Below are 17,183 nucleotides of genomic sequence, written 5' to 3' on the forward strand. Positions count from 1 at the left end.
GCTGGGCTGAGAAGTGGCAGATGGAGTTCAACCAGATAAGTGTGGAGTGATACAAGTCAGGAGATCGAATTCAAAGGCAGAATACAAGGTTAATGGCAGGACTCTTAGCAGTGTAGGGGAACAGAGGGATCTTGGGGTCCACGCCCATAGATCCCTCAAGGTTGCCATGCAGGTCGATAGGTTTGTTAAGAAGGCTTATGGTGTGTTGGCCTTCATTAGCTGGGGTACTGATTTCAAGAGCCGTGAGGTAATGTTGCAGCTCTATAGAACTCTGGTTAGACCACACTTGGAGTATTGTGTTCAGTTCTGGTCGCCTCATTATAGGAAGGATGTGGAAGCTTTAGAGAGGGTGCAGAAGAGATTTACCAGGATATTGCCTGGATTGGATTGGAGGATAGGTTGAGTGAGCCAGGGCTTTTCTCTTTGGAGAGAAGGAGGATTGGAGGTGACCTGATCGAGGTGTACAAGATGACAAGAGGCATAGATCGAGTGAACAGTCAGACTTTTTCCCAGGTGACAATGGCTAACATGAGGGGACATAATTTTAAGGTGATTAGAGGAAGATATAAGGGAGATGCCAGGGGTAAGTTTTTTACACAGAGAGTGGTGGGCGCGTGGAATGCACTGCCGGCAGAGGTTGTGGGGGCAGATGTATTAGGGACATTTAAGAGACTCTTAGATAGCTACATGAATGATAGAGAAATGGAGGGCTATGTGGGAGGGAAGGGTTAGATAGATATTAGAGCAGGATAAAATGTTGGCACAACATCGTGGGCCAAAGGGCCTGTACTGTGCTGTAGTGTTCTATGTTCTACGTTATTTATCATGTTTCATATTTTCCATACACAGTAGAAGGAAGCCCTTTGGCCCATTGAGCCCATGCTGGCTCTTGGACTGATTCCATTCCCCCACTTATTTCCCTGCAACCTGCTCTCTCACACATTCCCATTTGATTCTTTGCTAGGGGTAATGTATAGCAGCCGGTTAACCTAACTGCCACCACATCCTTGGTTGTTGAAGGAAGTCTGAGCATGTGGGAGAAGCCCGCATGGTTACAGAGAGAATGTGCACACTCCCCTGGGGTAGCGCTGAAGGAGAGAACCACCTCTCGATTCCTTCATTTTTCTGATATCAGGAAAGCCATCAACCTCTGCTCTGAATGCAATCCATGACCTAGTCTCCTCAGCCCTTCAGGGTAGAGGATTCCAAAGACTCCTCACCCTCGGAATAAAGAGTTGTTTTCTCCATTTCACTCAGACAGCCTACCCATTATTTTGACCATAATATTCCTCAGCCAGGAGAAACATCTTCCATGTTGAGCCCTCGAAGAATTTTGTATGTTTTAATGAGGACACCTCTCATTCTTCTGAACTCTCAAGAATAGAGCTGAGGTCAATAGGTGCCATTTGGATATGTCTGAACCATTCAAAGACTCTGCTCATATGGCAGACAATCCCCAGGACTAGTTTAGTGAATCTTCATTGCTCCCACCCTATCTCCTTTATTAGGTATACATCTTTAATGCAACAATAAATTGGTGGAGGGTTAAGGAGGGGTGCAGAGGACTTTTAAAGTGGTTGGTCTCAACACATCATACATTGGTTGTTTCCTCCAGGTCAATCATATGAGATCCGGATGCTGTGTAATCAGAATATAAGGGGACTCTTGGAGTCAAGCGGGAAGCTACTGAAGGTGAGACCCACACAGAACTGGGTGAGAGCAAGATTACAATGGGATTAATGTCAGGTGCTTGATGGTCGACACGGACTGTGTGGGCTAAAGGGCCTGTTTCCGTGTTGTATGATTCTATGACTCTGTTGAATAACTAAATATGAGGTTGGCAGTCTCCAAAAAGATGTGAGCTAGGTATTGAGAAACAGCCCCTTAGTTAGGGAATAGATACTGCAACTTCCTACATTCCTTATGGATATACAGTATGTGGTTAACTCTCGGCCACAGAAGTTGCTCACATCTGTACGGTGGTTCAAGATCCCAGCAGGTGCTGCTCTACGCAACACATAGGAAGGCCTCGAATGGCCACTGACCCTACAATTCTGCTACCAGGGAAGTTAAAATATACAGACTAGTAGAATTGGATAATTGTACCAGGCAATCTCTATTTATTGATCTGCAGCAAGAAATCAGGAACAGCCCTGAGGACAGACTCCTCTCCCAGATCTCCAGTACTGCATAGAAGGATCTCATCATCGAGGGCCTTCCATTTGGAGCTCCTGTGTTCGTCTTGGGAGGAAGATAATTCACCATGGGGATTTGACACAGGTAGAGAGTCAGGAGGTTTAGGAAGGAAATTCTAGAGCACAGGCCCAAACAGCTGAAGGCACAGCTGGCTATGGTTGGTGAGAAAAGTCAGGGATCAACACCATGCAAGAAGTGAAGGAACACAGAGATTGCAGAGTGTTATCAGTTGGACTGACAGTAGAGATGGGGTGTGGGTGGGGGGGAGAACATTTGTTTTGACCTCCTTTCTCTCACCACCACCTCTCTCCTTTTGTTTTGTAGAGTACAGTTAGGGTGGTCTTCCATGACAGGCGGCTCCAGTACAGTGAACACCAACAGTTCCAGGGCTGGAAATGGAACAGACCAGGAGACCGGTTGCTTGATATCGGTAGGTCCTGCCCAATGTCAGCATTGCCATGTTTGTGCGGAGGGCTTTCAGATTTTGGCGCTCGCTGGGAGTGAAACCACTTTCAGGGAGAGAGCTTGGAATGCTCTTCAGGAAACACCTTTCAGGATATCGAAGTATTCTAAAACAGGTGATGCAGAGATTCACCTGCACCTCCCTTAATATCATCTACTGCATTCAGTGCTCCAAGTGTGGCCTCCTCTACATTGGTGAGACAAAACGCAGACTAGGTGACCGTTTTGCAGAACACGCACTCTGTCTGTGACCGTAATCTGCATCTCCCCGTTGCCAGTCACTTCAACTCCCACTCCCACTCCATCACTGATATGTCAGTCCTCGGCCTCCTCCACTGCCAGGAGAATTTCAAGTGCAAACTGGAGGAACAGCTCCTCACTTTCCCTCTTGGAACCTTGCAGCCTAACAGCATGAACATCGAATTCTCCCACGTTAAGTAATCCCCACAACACCCCACCCCCCCATACCCACACCCCCCAACCATGCATCTTCTTTTCTTCCCTTTCCTAACCTCTCTCTTTTCTACCCTATTTCCTCCTTACCTTTGACCCATCCCCCAGTGGATCTGCTCTCCCCTCCTCCCCCGCACCTGCCCATCACTATCTCTTACCTGCATCTACCTATCACTGCTTTGTGTCCACCCCGCCTCCCCTCTTCTGTCCACCTATCATTGCTCTGCTTTTCCCTCCTATATAATGGGCTTCCCCTTTTCCTATCTTCAGTCCTGAAGAAGGGTCCTGACCCAAACGTTGACCACCTGTTTTCCTCCACGGATGCTGCCTGGCCTGCTGAGTTCCTCCAGCATCATTGTGTTTTTCCCCTAAAACAGTTGTCTCCTGAGAGTGGCGACACAGAGAGACAGGGTGTTGAAGAAGGCATATGGCGCACTTGCCTTCATCGTTAACGCACTGTGTATAAGAGTTGGTACAGCTGTACAAGGCATTGGCAAGACCGCACTTGGAGTATTGTGTGTGGTTCTGATCACCATGATATGGGAAGGATGTGATTAAGCTGGAGAGGGTGGAGAAAACCTTCGCAGGGATGTTGCTGGGACTGGAGGGCTTGAGTCATGGGGAGATACCGGGTAGGTTGGGTCTGTTTACCCTAGAGCAAAGGAGGCAGAGGGGTGACCTTACAGACTTCTATAAAATCATGGTGGATAAGGTGGATGCTTGCGGTCTTTTTCCCAAGGTAAGGAAGTTTAAAACTAGAGGGCACAGGTTCGTGGTGAGAGGGGAAAGATTTAAAGGGGATCTGAAGGACAGGTGGTGGGTATATGAAACAAGCTGCTGGGGAAGTGGTAAAGGCAGGTACAATTATAATGTTTAAAAGACATTTAGACCGGTTCACAGATAGGAAACGTTCAGAGAGATGTGGGGCAAATGGGACTAGCTCACGTAGGCACTTTGGGTTGGCATGGACAAGTTGGGCTGAAAGGCCTGTTACCATCCTCTGTAAATCTCTGACGCAATCACTCAGTAGAGGGCTCATTCCACATTCCCACACTCCCAGTGAATTTGCCTGCTTGTGAAAGTGAGACACTAGTTTTTGTAAAACTTGATAAGATTTCTTCATTAGTCACGTGTACATCGAAACACAGTGAAATGCATCTTTTGCGTAGAGCGTTCTGGGGGCAGCCCGCAAGTGTCGCCACGCTTCCGCCGCCAACATGGCATGCCCACAACTTCCTAACCCGTATGTCTTTGGAATGTGGGAGGAAGCCAGAGCACCCAGAGGAAACCCACACAGACACGGGGAGGACATACAAACTCCTGTGGCTGAAATTGAACCCGGGTCGCTGGCGCTGTAATAGTGTTACACTGAGGGCAGACTACACTACCATGCCTGCCCTCAATGCCTTAATTAGTAACTCCATTGTGCAGTAAATACTGAGCGATCGAAGCCACAAAATCCTATAATGGATTCCAGCTTTATAGTGAACTAGCCTGAGTCACAGGACAGAAGATTTAGAAAGTACCCACTGTATAACAAGTCATTACCATAATTTGCATTTGAAGCACTTTTAACGGAGTAATGTGGTAAATATGAGTGGAGACACAAGAGACTATAGATGCTGGAATCTGAGGCAAAAAAAACAACTGCTAGAGGAACTCGGCAGGCCAGAGAGTCAGAGAGCAATACAGCACGGAAACAGGCCCTTCAGCCCAACTTGTCCATGCTGACCAAGATGTCCATTTGAGCCAGTCCCATTTGCCCATGTTTGGGGTCAGGCAGCATCTGTGGAGGGAAATGGACAACCGATCTTTCAGGTTGAGACTTTTGTGCTGGTAAGCATGAGTGACAGCAAAAAAAACTTCACTGAGACAAAGAAAGAAATATTAGAACAGGTAACCAGCAGCTAGTTAAGGAGGTTTAAAGAGTATCTTAAGGGGGAGAGATGGGCAGAGAGGCTTAGGGTAGAATACATAAGGAACCAGGACTGCTTCAGACAATCCATAACTAGAGACAAAATAACTGGGAAAGTCCTTGAAAAGAGGGAAGTAACGTAACTAAACTGGTCAGAATCACCAAATAACATGGTTCACCTGAGATGCATAACCAGAATCCTAGATTGTAATGAAAAACCAGAGACCTGCTCAGTCAATAATGTGATAGCTTGTAAGTTATTAGGCATTGTCGGACTATTGGGATAGGTTTGTACATTTACGTTCCCAGTGAGAACCAATGCTCAAAGCACACCAATCTTCACATAATTGCCCAAGGCTGCTCACTGTGACAATGTTCGGAGCCAAGTCAGGTGGAGATACTTGCTTGTCAATCATGCTCAGTGGGTATCCTGTTCCAAGTGGCTGAGATTTAGTAATATCACTGAGTTTGAAAGTGATGTTGCTTAAAACTATGATGGCACCTGGAACTATGTTGAGATGGCACCTGGAATATTGTGCAGTTTTGGTCTCCTTACCTAAGAAAGGATCTACCAAAGAGGGAGCACAGCACAGATTCAATAGACTGGTTCCACTGATGGCAGGTTTGGGGTCTGAAGAGAGATTGAGTAGACTGGGAGTATATTCCGGAGAGTTTAGAAGAGTAAGAGATCTCATTAAAAGTTAATAATTCCTAACGGGCTTGACAGGCTAGAGCAGGGAGGATGTTTCCCCTGACTAGGGAGTCCAGGACCAGAAGGAATGGTTTGAGAATAAGGGATGGGTCATTTAGGACTGAGATGAGGAGAAAATTCCTCATTCAGAGGGTGATGAATTTTTGGAATTCTCTACCTTGGAGGTCTGTAGAGGATCAGCCATTTATGTTTATTTAAATCAGAGATCAATAGTTTTCTGAATATTAAGGGAATCAAGGCGTATGGGAACATGCTGGAAACAAGCCTCCCCTCGATGGACTCTGTCTACACTTCTTGCTGCCTCAGTAAAGCAGTCAGCGTAATCAAGGACCCCACCCACCCCGGACATTCTCTCTTCTCCCCTCTCCCATCAGGCAGAAGATACAAAAGCCTGAAAGCATGTACCACTAGGCTCAAGGACAGCTTCTATCCCGCTGTTATAAGACCATTGAGCAGTCCCCTAGTACGATAAAATGGACTCTTGACCTCACAATCTACCTCATTATGGCCTTGCTTCTTATTGTCTGCATGCACTGCACTTTCTCTGTAACTGTGACACTTTATTCTGCATTCTGTTATTGCTTGCCCTTGTACTACCTCAATGCACTGATGTGAAGAAATTATCTGTATGGATGGCATGCAAAACAAAGTTTTTCACTGTACCTCAGTACATGTGACAATAATAAACCAAGATAGTGCAGGAAAATGGCACTGAGGTAAAAGATCAACCATGATCTTGATAAATGGCAGTGCAAGCTTGAGGGACCAGATAGCCTACTCCTGCTCCTATTTCTAAAATTCTTATGTTCATACATTAAATGTAACTTTCCTCCATTAACTGCATATATCCAGAGCAACTTCCTTACTTTTCTAGTGAGAAATTGCTGCAGTTAATGTTTTCCCACTCATTAAATTGACTTTGTTTTCCATGTAATATTGATTGGAGTTAATCTCTCTCTGTACCTCACACCCAACTCTCCGGTTGACTTGGTGTTGCCAATAAATTTTCTGATTATCCAAACAGCGAATCCTCAGAGCCCACCTGAGAAAGGCAATACTTGAAAACCCACATCTGCATTGTTTACCCTTATCGCTGTCAGAGTTTGATTAATGATCCAGGTACCCAGGACTATAGCTCTTGTGACCTCTTTATGCTTTGTTTTCACTGTACAAATGCAATGCACACATTCAGAATGGTTTCGTCGACACCTGATAGAATCAGAACATTATGTTGTTTACTTCAGGCCCCACTAGTGATAAGACCACACAAGGAGGAAGTAACGATAACTGGATCAGAACAAGCAGCTTTTGTTACTGCCAACTGAATAGGCAATTTTATCACACATCATCTAAGCATTTGTACATAAAAGTGGTTTCTCTTCTTCTGGGCCACTTGACACAATCCAGTTATAACAAGGAGCATTATGCAATTTTTCTTTTGATTACCTAAATGTAAAAAGGATTTAAAGTGAAGGCTTCACCTTTAGTGGGAATAAAAGATAAGAACATTAAAAAATAAAGTAATTAGAGCAGGAATAGGCCACTCTCTGGCATGTCTACTCCACCATTCAACTAGATCATGAACTATCTTCTACCTCAGCCCCATGTTCTTGCACCAGCTCTACACCCCTTGATTCCCTTAATATCCAACATACTGTCGATCCGTGTTGAATATACTCAGTGACTGAGGCTCCAGCCCTGCGGTGCAAAGTATCCCAACGATTCACTAACCTCTGGGTGAAGAACCTCAATGGACAATCCCTAATGTTGAGGTTATGACGCTTGGTTCTAGTTAGAGGGAGCATCATCTCTGCATCTATCCTGTCAGACCTGTTAAGAGATTTGAATGTTTCAACGAGATCACCCCTCATTCTTCTAAACTGTAGAAGAGTATAGGCTCAGTCTGCTAAATCTCCCCTCAGAGGACCTCCCCAATAATCAATCTGGTGAACTTCCATTGCACTTTCCCCACTGCAGAGATAACCTTCCTTAGGTAGGGGAATGAAAGCTGTACACTATACTTCAGGTATGATCTCACCAGGGACCCATATAATTTCGAAAAGATGTCTTTACTCTTATACTCAATTCCATTTGTAATAAAAGCCAACACACCACTTGTCTTCCTAATTAAGGATTCTACCACATTAGCTGTGAGGTGAGGCCACATAAATTAGCAAATAAATGTTCTCTCTGACAGGAAGTTGATGCAATTAAAATGTTAACATATAAAGAATCAGGGAAATTAAACTGATATTCTCAAGTGCCACTTGTTACAGCAGTATCGGAGAAAAGCTACAAAATATCATGGAACAGGACAGCTTGTTGAGTCTGCCCAGCACAATTAGCTCCACTCCCCTGACCTCTCAGTCCAGTCAGGGAAAGGTTGGTAAAACAGATAACTTCCACTAGCAGAGGTGTCTGACACCAAAGGGGCATAGGGTTTAAGGTAAGGAGTAAGAGGTTTAAAGGTGACCTGAGGAAGAACATTTCACCCAGAGGGTGGTAGGATCAGTGTGGATAGCTAGGACAGATACGGTGGGCCAAAGGGCCTGTTTCTGTGCTGTATGACATTATAATTCTATGATACATGCCATTTAACCCTGCAATTTTCAGGGTGTGTTGTGTGCTCTTTCTAAGTTCCTGCACACATCACTCCCTGTAATTTTATTCTTCTTAGAGTCATAGAGTTGTAGCATATAGAAGCAGGCCCTTCAGCCCATTGTGTCTTTGTTGACCGCCATGCCTATCGATGCCAATCCCACTTGCCTGCATTAATTCCATATCCCTGCTCATTCAAATACCTGTCCAGGTGTCTCTTAAGTGTTGTTCCTGTCCCTGCCCTCACCACCTCCTCTGGCAGCTCGTTCCAGACACCAACTACCCTTAGATCACTTTTAACCCTCCCCCCTCTCACCTTAAACCCATGCCATCTAAGGTTTAGACACCCATTCCATAGGAAACAGACTCTGGCTATCTACCCTATCTAAGCCTCTCATAATTTGATATATCTCTATCAAGTCACCGCACAGACTGCTATGCTCCAGGGAAAACAGACCCAACATATCCAGTCTCTCTTTATAACTCAAGCCCTCCAATCTAGGCAACATCTTGGCAATATTTTCTGCATCCTCTCTAGCTTAATCACATCTTTGTTGTAATAAAGCTTCCAGCTTTTAATCCAATTCTCTTTTGAAAGCAACACTTCCGCCACCTGAGCAGACAATGCATTTCCAGTTCTAACCACCAGCTACTGGAACACCTCCTTCTCCTTATCAGGCAGACCCTTGGGGTCGAGGATGACTTTCCTGCCACTCCAGCTCTGTGGGCTCTGAGGTGACCATTGTGGGATCCACAGACTCTGCCACAGATGGGGTAGATGGAGCTTAAATGGAGTGGGTGGGTTATTTGGATTTTCCCTCCTGCCACTCTTCACTGTTGCCTGTTGGCAGAATCTCAGATGGCGATGAGGAGGCATACAGGAGTGAAATAGATCAGCTGGTTGAGTGGTGTTGCAATAACAACCTCGCACTCAATGTCAGCAAGGAATTGATTGTGGACTCCAGGAAGGAGAAGTCAGGAGAACACACAACAGTCTTCACTGAGAGGTCAGCGGTGGAAAGGGTGAGCAGCTTCAAGTTTCTGGGCATCAACATCTCCGTGGATCTATCTTGGGCTCAACACATTGATGCAGTCATGAAGAAGGCACGCCAGCAGCTCTACTTCATTAGGAATTTCAGAAGATTTGGTATGTCACCAAAGCCTCTTGCAAATTTCTACAGATTTACAGTGGAGAGCATTCTGACTGGTTGCATCACTGCCTGGTATAGAGGCTCAAATGTGCAGGATTGAAAGAGGCTGCAGAGCATTGTAGACTCAGCCAGCTCCATCATGGGCACAACCCTCTCATCATCAAGGACATCTTCAAGAGGTGGTGCCTCTAGAAGGTAACATCCATCATTAAGGACCTTCCCATCTCGGACATGCCCTCTTCACGTTACTACCATCGGGGAGAAGATACAGGAGCCTGAAGACCCACACTCAATGTTTCAGGAACAGCTTCTTGCCCTTCGCCATTAGATTTCTGAATGGTCCATGAACCCATGAACACTACCTCGTTATTTCTCTTCTGGACTATTTATTTATTTTTGTAACATAGTAATTTCTATGTCTTTATGTCTTGCGCTGTACTGCTGACGCAAGACCTCAAATTTCACAACATATGTCAGTGATAATAAACCTGATTCTGATTCCACTTGCTCCTATCAGGGAGCTTAGAGGAGATCAGTACCTTCCAGGATACTTCTCAATCAGTCTGAGTGGCCTTGGGCCAAGGATTCCCAATAGATGTTACATTGTCTCAAGGAGGCTTTGAGGATGTCCTTGGACCATCTTCCCTCTCCTCCCGAGAATCCCTTGCAATGACAGTGTTCAGCATAGGGTGTCAGTTTCAGGAGTCTAGTGTTGGATGATGTGGTCTGTCCACTGGAGCTGGTTGGGTGTGATCAGACCCTTGATGCTGGGGGTGTTGACCTGAAGAGGAATTGACAATGTTTCCTCTATTTACCCGGTGGACCTACAGGATTCTGTGAGGACAGTGTTAGTGGTACTTCTACACCTGTGAGGTCCTTGTCTCAGTAACACACAGGAGAACAGGTTTCCCTTCTACTCAAGTGTACAGGCAGGGAATGAATGTAGACCATGTGCAGGCAGATGTGTAGTTGAAGTTGACATCATGGTCGGCACAGACATCATGGGCTAAAGGACCTGTTCCTGTGCCGTATTGTTCTATGTTCTATATTCTAAGCTCAGTAAACCATGAGCTTGGTGCTGGGTTTGAGTTCTTGGTCTTCAAACACTTCTCTGTTCATATCTAAAACACTGTTACTACCAAAGAAGGCATTTGATTTCTTCAACTTGCACAAATTTCTTTGTAAAGAAGAACTGTCCTTAACACATAACCATGGTGTTATGGTTAGCACTCTGGACTTTGGATCCTAAGGAGTTTGTATGTTCTCCACGTGTCTGCATGGGTTTCTTCCGGGTGCTCTGGTTTCCTCCCACATTCCAAAGATGTACGGGTTAGGAGCTGTAGGCATGCTATGTTGGCGCCAGAAGAGTGGCGACACTTGCGGGCTGCCCCCAGCACATTCTCAGTAACGTAAAAAGACGTATTTCACTGTGTGTTTCAATGTACATGTGACTAATAAATAAATATCTTATCAATATTCTACTGTTCACTCGTTGTTTACTCACTGCTATATTTATAATGATGTTTAGAATTCCAGGTTAACAAGGAATATTCATCACTGTTGGTCGATGCCTCTCTAAGGGTGGCAAATGGTCATCCCAATGCAAACTTTGCAAATTACCAATAGTTCTTTATAATATTCTGTCTGTATATTATTATGGTGCATAAATCCGAGCAGTGCAGTGTTCTGCCTCACAGATTGCCAGGAGTTGCAGTGGGTGCCTTGTGTTCTATAGAAAAGCAATTTATCACAACTGTTAGAGTGGGCCACGCTGTCTCGGTGTGGTAGAGAAATAATAGGTTTTGGTTCAAAAGGGACATAGTCTGTTTCCATAAGCTGTCAATAATGCATTGAAAGAAGTGTATATCAATGTAATGTGTTGTTGGTGCATTAAACAGTTACACCATGCACTTACTATCAGCAGGATTGCAACCACAACTCCCTATATGGTGAGCTGACAATGTCCTTCAGGTACAGGGTAGGGGTCTACTTGGACAATATTATTTTTTACACTGTGCAGCCAAGTATAACGGGGCAGGGTCTTGGAGCATGTCACCAATCTTCCTTTGGTCAGGGAGCGACTCATTGGTCTGAAGTATTTGTGTGTAATTGAGCTAATCCATCATTTACTGTGGCTTGCTTTCACACTATGACATTCTTTCTTTCTTTTCTTAAATGATTTTGTTGCATCAGATATTCCCCTGTCAGTTGGAATTGTCGACCCTCGAGTAAACCCCATCTTGCTGAATGCTGCGGAGTTTCTCTGGGACCCAAAGAAACAAACCTCTGTCTCCATTCAGGTTTGTGTCTTTTCCTTCTTCTTCCTTTCTCTGTTTCACTCCATTTCTCCTCCCTCCTCGTTGCCCTTCTCCATTTATCTCCATCTTATTTTCTTCTCCCATCCTTTATCTCCCATTGCTCTTTCTTTCTGCATTAATTTTTCTTTCTGCTGGCGCTCCTTTTGTTTTCGTCTCCTGCCACACAGTCGTTGCATTCCTCTGTTCCATTGGTCTCTATGTCCCTTGGGCAGTATGAGAGGCCAGCAGTTTACTCCTAGTCAGTCTTCTCTTCTAAAATTGCATGATGATTGGATGGTGCATCATGCCAGCCCCACATTCAGTTTCTCCTTTCTTGCTGCCACCCCTGCCGATGTGGCATGGCACAAATTGGTGCCCTAATGCCCCTTGTACAACCCTTTGGAACTCCATGTGGCACCCAATTGAGTTCTCTGTCTCTGAAGCATGACGATGAACCAATTGGCCATCTTGTTCCCTCTTCATAGGCCCACTATCTTAAAGAAAGCTTCCCACAATTGCTTGCTTGACAAAGCGTTTGAGTTTCATTCAAACTGCAATTAATGGATGTGTTTTAATATGTGTGATATATGTGGGTGTAATGCTTCTAAAAGCAAAGTTAAAGAATAGTTTGGATTCCAGCTGAGCCTTTTTATTAGTTACATTATTGGGTATGATGTATTTTCCATTTTCAGTCGGTGCTGCCACACAAGAACAAGAATTGGGCAGATGTAGTGGACAAACCCTCCTTTCTGCACAAGTAGCCAAACTCAAGTCAAAGTTATTCTCTAATTTTACCAATGCAACATCTTCAATATCTCTACCAGCCAGCTTTTCCATTGACATTGCAATGAGAGCCCCAATTAAATAGTGAAAAGCACCATTACTATTCATCAAGTGTCACTCAGACTTACCTCTGTGCCCCAAGTGACTCCAGTTTTACTAAATCTGCTCCTCAGGTTCACTGTATCAGTACAGAATTCACTCCCAGAAAAAATGGCGGAGAGAAGGGGGTCCCTTTCAGAATCCAGATCGACACGTTCAAGATGAGCGAGAACGGAGACTACACTGAGCACCTGCACTCTGCAAGTTGCCAGGTCAAAGTATTTAAGGTACCAAACATTTTCACCACATTTAGAACAGGATGTCACCACAATCCATTCATCAATGTCAAAAAAACATCCACAGCTGGCAACCAACAGTCCACACTTCACAATGGAGCAGGCACTGTGGTTGTTTAGCACTTGGCAACTTAACCTAGTCATTAGATGGGGAACTTAATGAAAAATTGTTGTTATTTATTCTCACCTGTCTGTTCTTTATCAATTCATCAGATCCACTAAAATCCACGGTGGACTTCCCATTTATCAGCTTTATTTGTGTTCCATTTATCAAAGTTCTTGGCTCATTCTGGAGACAACTCAGTGAAGCTGCCTGCATACCAACCTCTCCCCTAACGATACTCCTTTGTAGGAGAATTTGGACAATGAGAGACAATCAATGATTGCAGCAAGACAGGCTCCAGGGATTTTCAGTGTTTACAGCCAGTTAAGTGCTCTTGAAGTGCCGCCTCCCAAAATAAAGGGAACGCAGCGGCCGGTTTGCAGACAGCAGGCTTCCAAGATCAGCACCGAGAGAAAGATCAGAGATATTCTGCTTTTAGTGATATTGCTTGAGGGATCGGAACATAAGAAACTGGAGCGGGAGTTGGCCAGATGGCCCCTCGAGCCTGCTCGGCCATTCAATCAAATCCTGGCGGATCTGATCCGACACACAAAGGAGCCGGAGGAACTCAATGGGTCAGGCAGCATCTATGGAGGGAAATGGACAGTCGACCTATCGGGTTGAGACCCTTCATCAGGACTGGAAAGGAAGCGGGAGAATAGCCAGTATAAAGAGGTGGGGGGGGGGAGGAGCGGAGCAAGACTTGGCGGGTGATAGGTGGATCCAGGTGAGGGAGGCAGGAGAGTGGGAATGACGTAAGAAGCTGGCAGGTGATAGGCGGAAGTGACAAAGGGCTGAAGAAGATGGAATATGATAGGAGAGGAAGGTGGAGCCTGGAATAAAGGGAAGGAGGTGAGGGAGGGGAACCGGTGGGAGGAACGTCGGGGTGGTGGGCAGATGGAGAGGGTGGGGAAGGGGATAGAGACAGGGTGATGGGGGCCAGTTGGATCAGATCTTGTCCTCAGTTCAATTTCCTTGATTCTTCAGTAGTCCAAAAACCTACCTACATCAACTTTGAATATATATAGTGGCTCAGCATCCACAGTGCACTGGAATAGACATTTCCAATGATTTATCACCATTTGCTCAAAGTATTTGCCATCTTAATCGTGGACCCTTATTCAGAATCTATATCCCGGTCCAGATGAAAGGTCTCAACCTAAAACGTCAACTGTCCATCCGTCTCCACAGATGCTGCCTGACCTGCGGGGTTCCTCCAGCATCTTGTTTGCTGTTCCAGATTCCAGTATCTGCAGTCTCTTGTGTCTCCTATATCCCTTGCTTCTAGATTCCCTTTCAAGGGGAAATATTTCTCAATATTTTAATACAAACGATCTCTCATTCTTCTGAATGCCAAGAGTGGACCCATGCTGTTCAGTTATTCTTCATGGCACTCTTTCTTACCTGGAATCAGTCCAGTGAATCTCCTCTTCCCTGCTTCCGAGGCAGGTATACCTGGCATAGAGTTATACAGCACAGAAACAGGCCCCTTGGCCCAACTCATCCATGCCAACCAAGATGCCCATCTAAACTAGTTCCACGCCCACATTTGGCCCAATTCCCTACAAATGTTTCCAATCCATGCATCTGTCCAAATGTGATTTAAATGTCATTATTGTTCCTGCCTCAACCACTTTCTCTGGCAGCTCATTCCATATACGCACCACCCTCTGTGTGAAGAAATTGCCCCTCAGGTTCCTATTAAATCTCTCTTGTCTCACCTTAAACCTATGCCTTGCAGTTCTTGAATTCCCCAAGCCTGGCTCCACAAGAGTCCCAGTGGATCTGTTAGGTCCATCTGAGCTGGCTCAGATCTCAGTTTAAGGACTCATCTGAGAGACAGTGCAGGTCTCCCTCTCATCTCTCTGCCTGGGTTTGTGTTTTGGTGTGGGACTTGAATACAGAATACGAGAGCGTTCTGAACTGACCTAAAGGACTTGGATTGTGGAATGGCCTTGATGGGCTGAATGGCCTCATGTGTAATCAAGTTATAGAATCCCAGAAGGTCCAATCCCAGATTTGCACTGAAGTAACGGCTCTTAGGTATAAAAACTGTAGGACTATATTAGGCCATACTGTGGGAAGGATGTGATTAAGCTTAAGCAGAAAACATTCACAAGTATGATGCCAAGACTGGAGGGCTTGTGTTATAAGAAGAGACAGAATAGGCTGGGACCATTTTTTCTAGAGTGAAGGAGGCTGAGGGGTGATCTTAAAAAGCTTTATAAAATCATGAAGGGCATAGATAACTTTTATCACGGTTTTTCACAGGGTAGGAAAGTCTAAAACTAGAGGGCACATATGAGAGGGGAAAGATTTAGAGAGGACCTGAGAGGCAGGTCTTTCACACAGAGGGCGGTGGGTATACGGAACAAGCTGATGGAGAAAGGGGTAGAGGCTGGTACAGTTACAATGTTTTAAAAGACATTTGGACAGGTTCATCGATAGGAAAGGTTCAGAGGGATGAGGCCAAACGTAGGCAAATGAGACTGGGTCAGGAATACTCCTTGGTTGGCATGGACGAGTTGGGCCAATGGGCCTGTTTCTGTGCTGTATAACTCTATGACTCTAAAACAGAAAATGTTGAATTACCCAGCAGGTCAGGCAGCGAGAAACAAGGGTTAATGTTTCAGGTTGAAATTGCTTGAGTGCCAAATGTTTCCAGCATTTCTTTTTTTTTCATTTTAGATTTCCAACCCTCTTGATATTCTCGAACTGATCTCAGACTTTGTAGAAGGTTTCTGAATCTAGCGACAGTAACCATGGCCAGGAATGCTGGGAAATAAGTCAGCCAAAGTTCCTGCCCCTCATCGCCAAGTGGTGACCTTCACCTGTGGATGAATATTGTGAGGTTGAGTGAGTTTCTCCACTGGTCCACCGGTTTCACAGATAGAGTGGTCACCAGGCTGAGCAGCCAAAGGATACTGTCGCTTCAAGATCAAGGCATCAAATGTTAGGCAGGAACATCCATGATAAAATCATTTCCAACATTAAAGTGCCTCTTAACTTGAACATTTGAACAGGCAGGTTCTGGACAAATAAACGTCACTTTCACAGGCTTTGAATGGAAGTACCCAGTTCGAGTTTAAAGAAAATTGTATTTGTGTAGCACCTGTCGCAACTTCAGGTTGCAATTTACAGCCACTGAAGGGCTTCTTTTTGACAAGTGGGTACTGTAGTAAAGCATGAAGCCCGGCAATCAATTTGTAAATAGCAAACACTTGTAAAGCACAAAATAATAATGACGTGATCACTTATTAAATTCCAGCCCAAAGGTGCTGACAGGAAACTGAAGACCGATAAAGAGAAAATCGAGAAACGTTCCCCACAGGAGAGGTCCAAGTATCAGCCGGCATACGAGGCCACAGTCCTGACTGAGGTAAGGTGGTAGCAGGCATAGGTCCTGGCAAATTTTCCATATACTTGGCATTTCACTCATTGTTCTTTCATTGTTTCACTCAGTGTTCCCCTTGGCCTGACACTTTGTCCTGTTCGAACACAAGCCCAACCAGAAGTCCGAGCTACAGCCCTGCCTCTCCAATCCCATTCAACGGCACTGAGGGGTAAGTTGTCCCTGACCTGGACCCTGTTATTCAATGCACAACAATCGACAGTTCCAATTTGTCAAAATAAAGGTGCCAAATATCGTAATCAAACCCATCCTCTTCAAAGGAATCATGATCTGTCTTTGAAAGTTTAGCGGGTGCTGTTAACAAAGGCAACAATTTCTTCGAATGGAACCTGTTAAGAACAGTGCATCAGCCAACGAGTTGGAGACAGGGTGGGGCATATGTCTGGAATCACAGCAAAAATCTACTGTGCAGTAAAGGAAACAGAATGAAGAAAGGAAGTGCTACAACTTCTACCGATAAGAGCAGGGAAAATTCACCAAAAAACTGGAAGATATTCATATGCCAATTATGTCCTTCAAACCTATCTCAGGTACTTACAACAGTGCAGTCACATCCAAAGTGACTGACACCAGGACATTTTATAAGATAAGATAAGATATATCTTTATTAGTCACATGTACATTGAAACACACAGTGAAATACACCTTTCGCGTGGAATGTTCTGGGGGCAGCCCGCAAGTGTCACCACACTTCCGGTGGCAACATAGCATGCCCACAACTTCCTAACCCCATACATCTTCGGAATGTGGGAGGAAACCAGAGCAC

General features: G+C 45.0%; 1 protein-coding gene across 1 annotated transcript in view; it reads left to right on the forward strand.

The window, feature by feature from the left end:
• The window catches only part of LOC127582808 (transcription factor CP2-like), a 60,328-nt gene that overhangs the window by 22,882 nt on the left and 20,263 nt on the right, over positions 1-17,183 (forward strand). The window contains exons 3-8 of the mRNA XM_052038374.1: positions 1,616-1,692; positions 2,521-2,626; positions 11,681-11,787; positions 12,741-12,893; positions 16,274-16,384; positions 16,468-16,568. Coding sequence (XP_051894334.1) covers positions 1,616-1,692; positions 2,521-2,626; positions 11,681-11,787; positions 12,741-12,893; positions 16,274-16,384; positions 16,468-16,568 — 655 coding nt within the window. The remainder of the gene's footprint in view (positions 1-1,615; positions 1,693-2,520; positions 2,627-11,680; positions 11,788-12,740; positions 12,894-16,273; positions 16,385-16,467; positions 16,569-17,183) is intronic.

This window comes from Pristis pectinata, chromosome 25, assembly GCF_009764475.1.
Source record: "Pristis pectinata isolate sPriPec2 chromosome 25, sPriPec2.1.pri, whole genome shotgun sequence".
NCBI classification, from domain to species: domain Eukaryota; kingdom Metazoa; phylum Chordata; class Chondrichthyes; order Rhinopristiformes; family Pristidae; genus Pristis; species Pristis pectinata.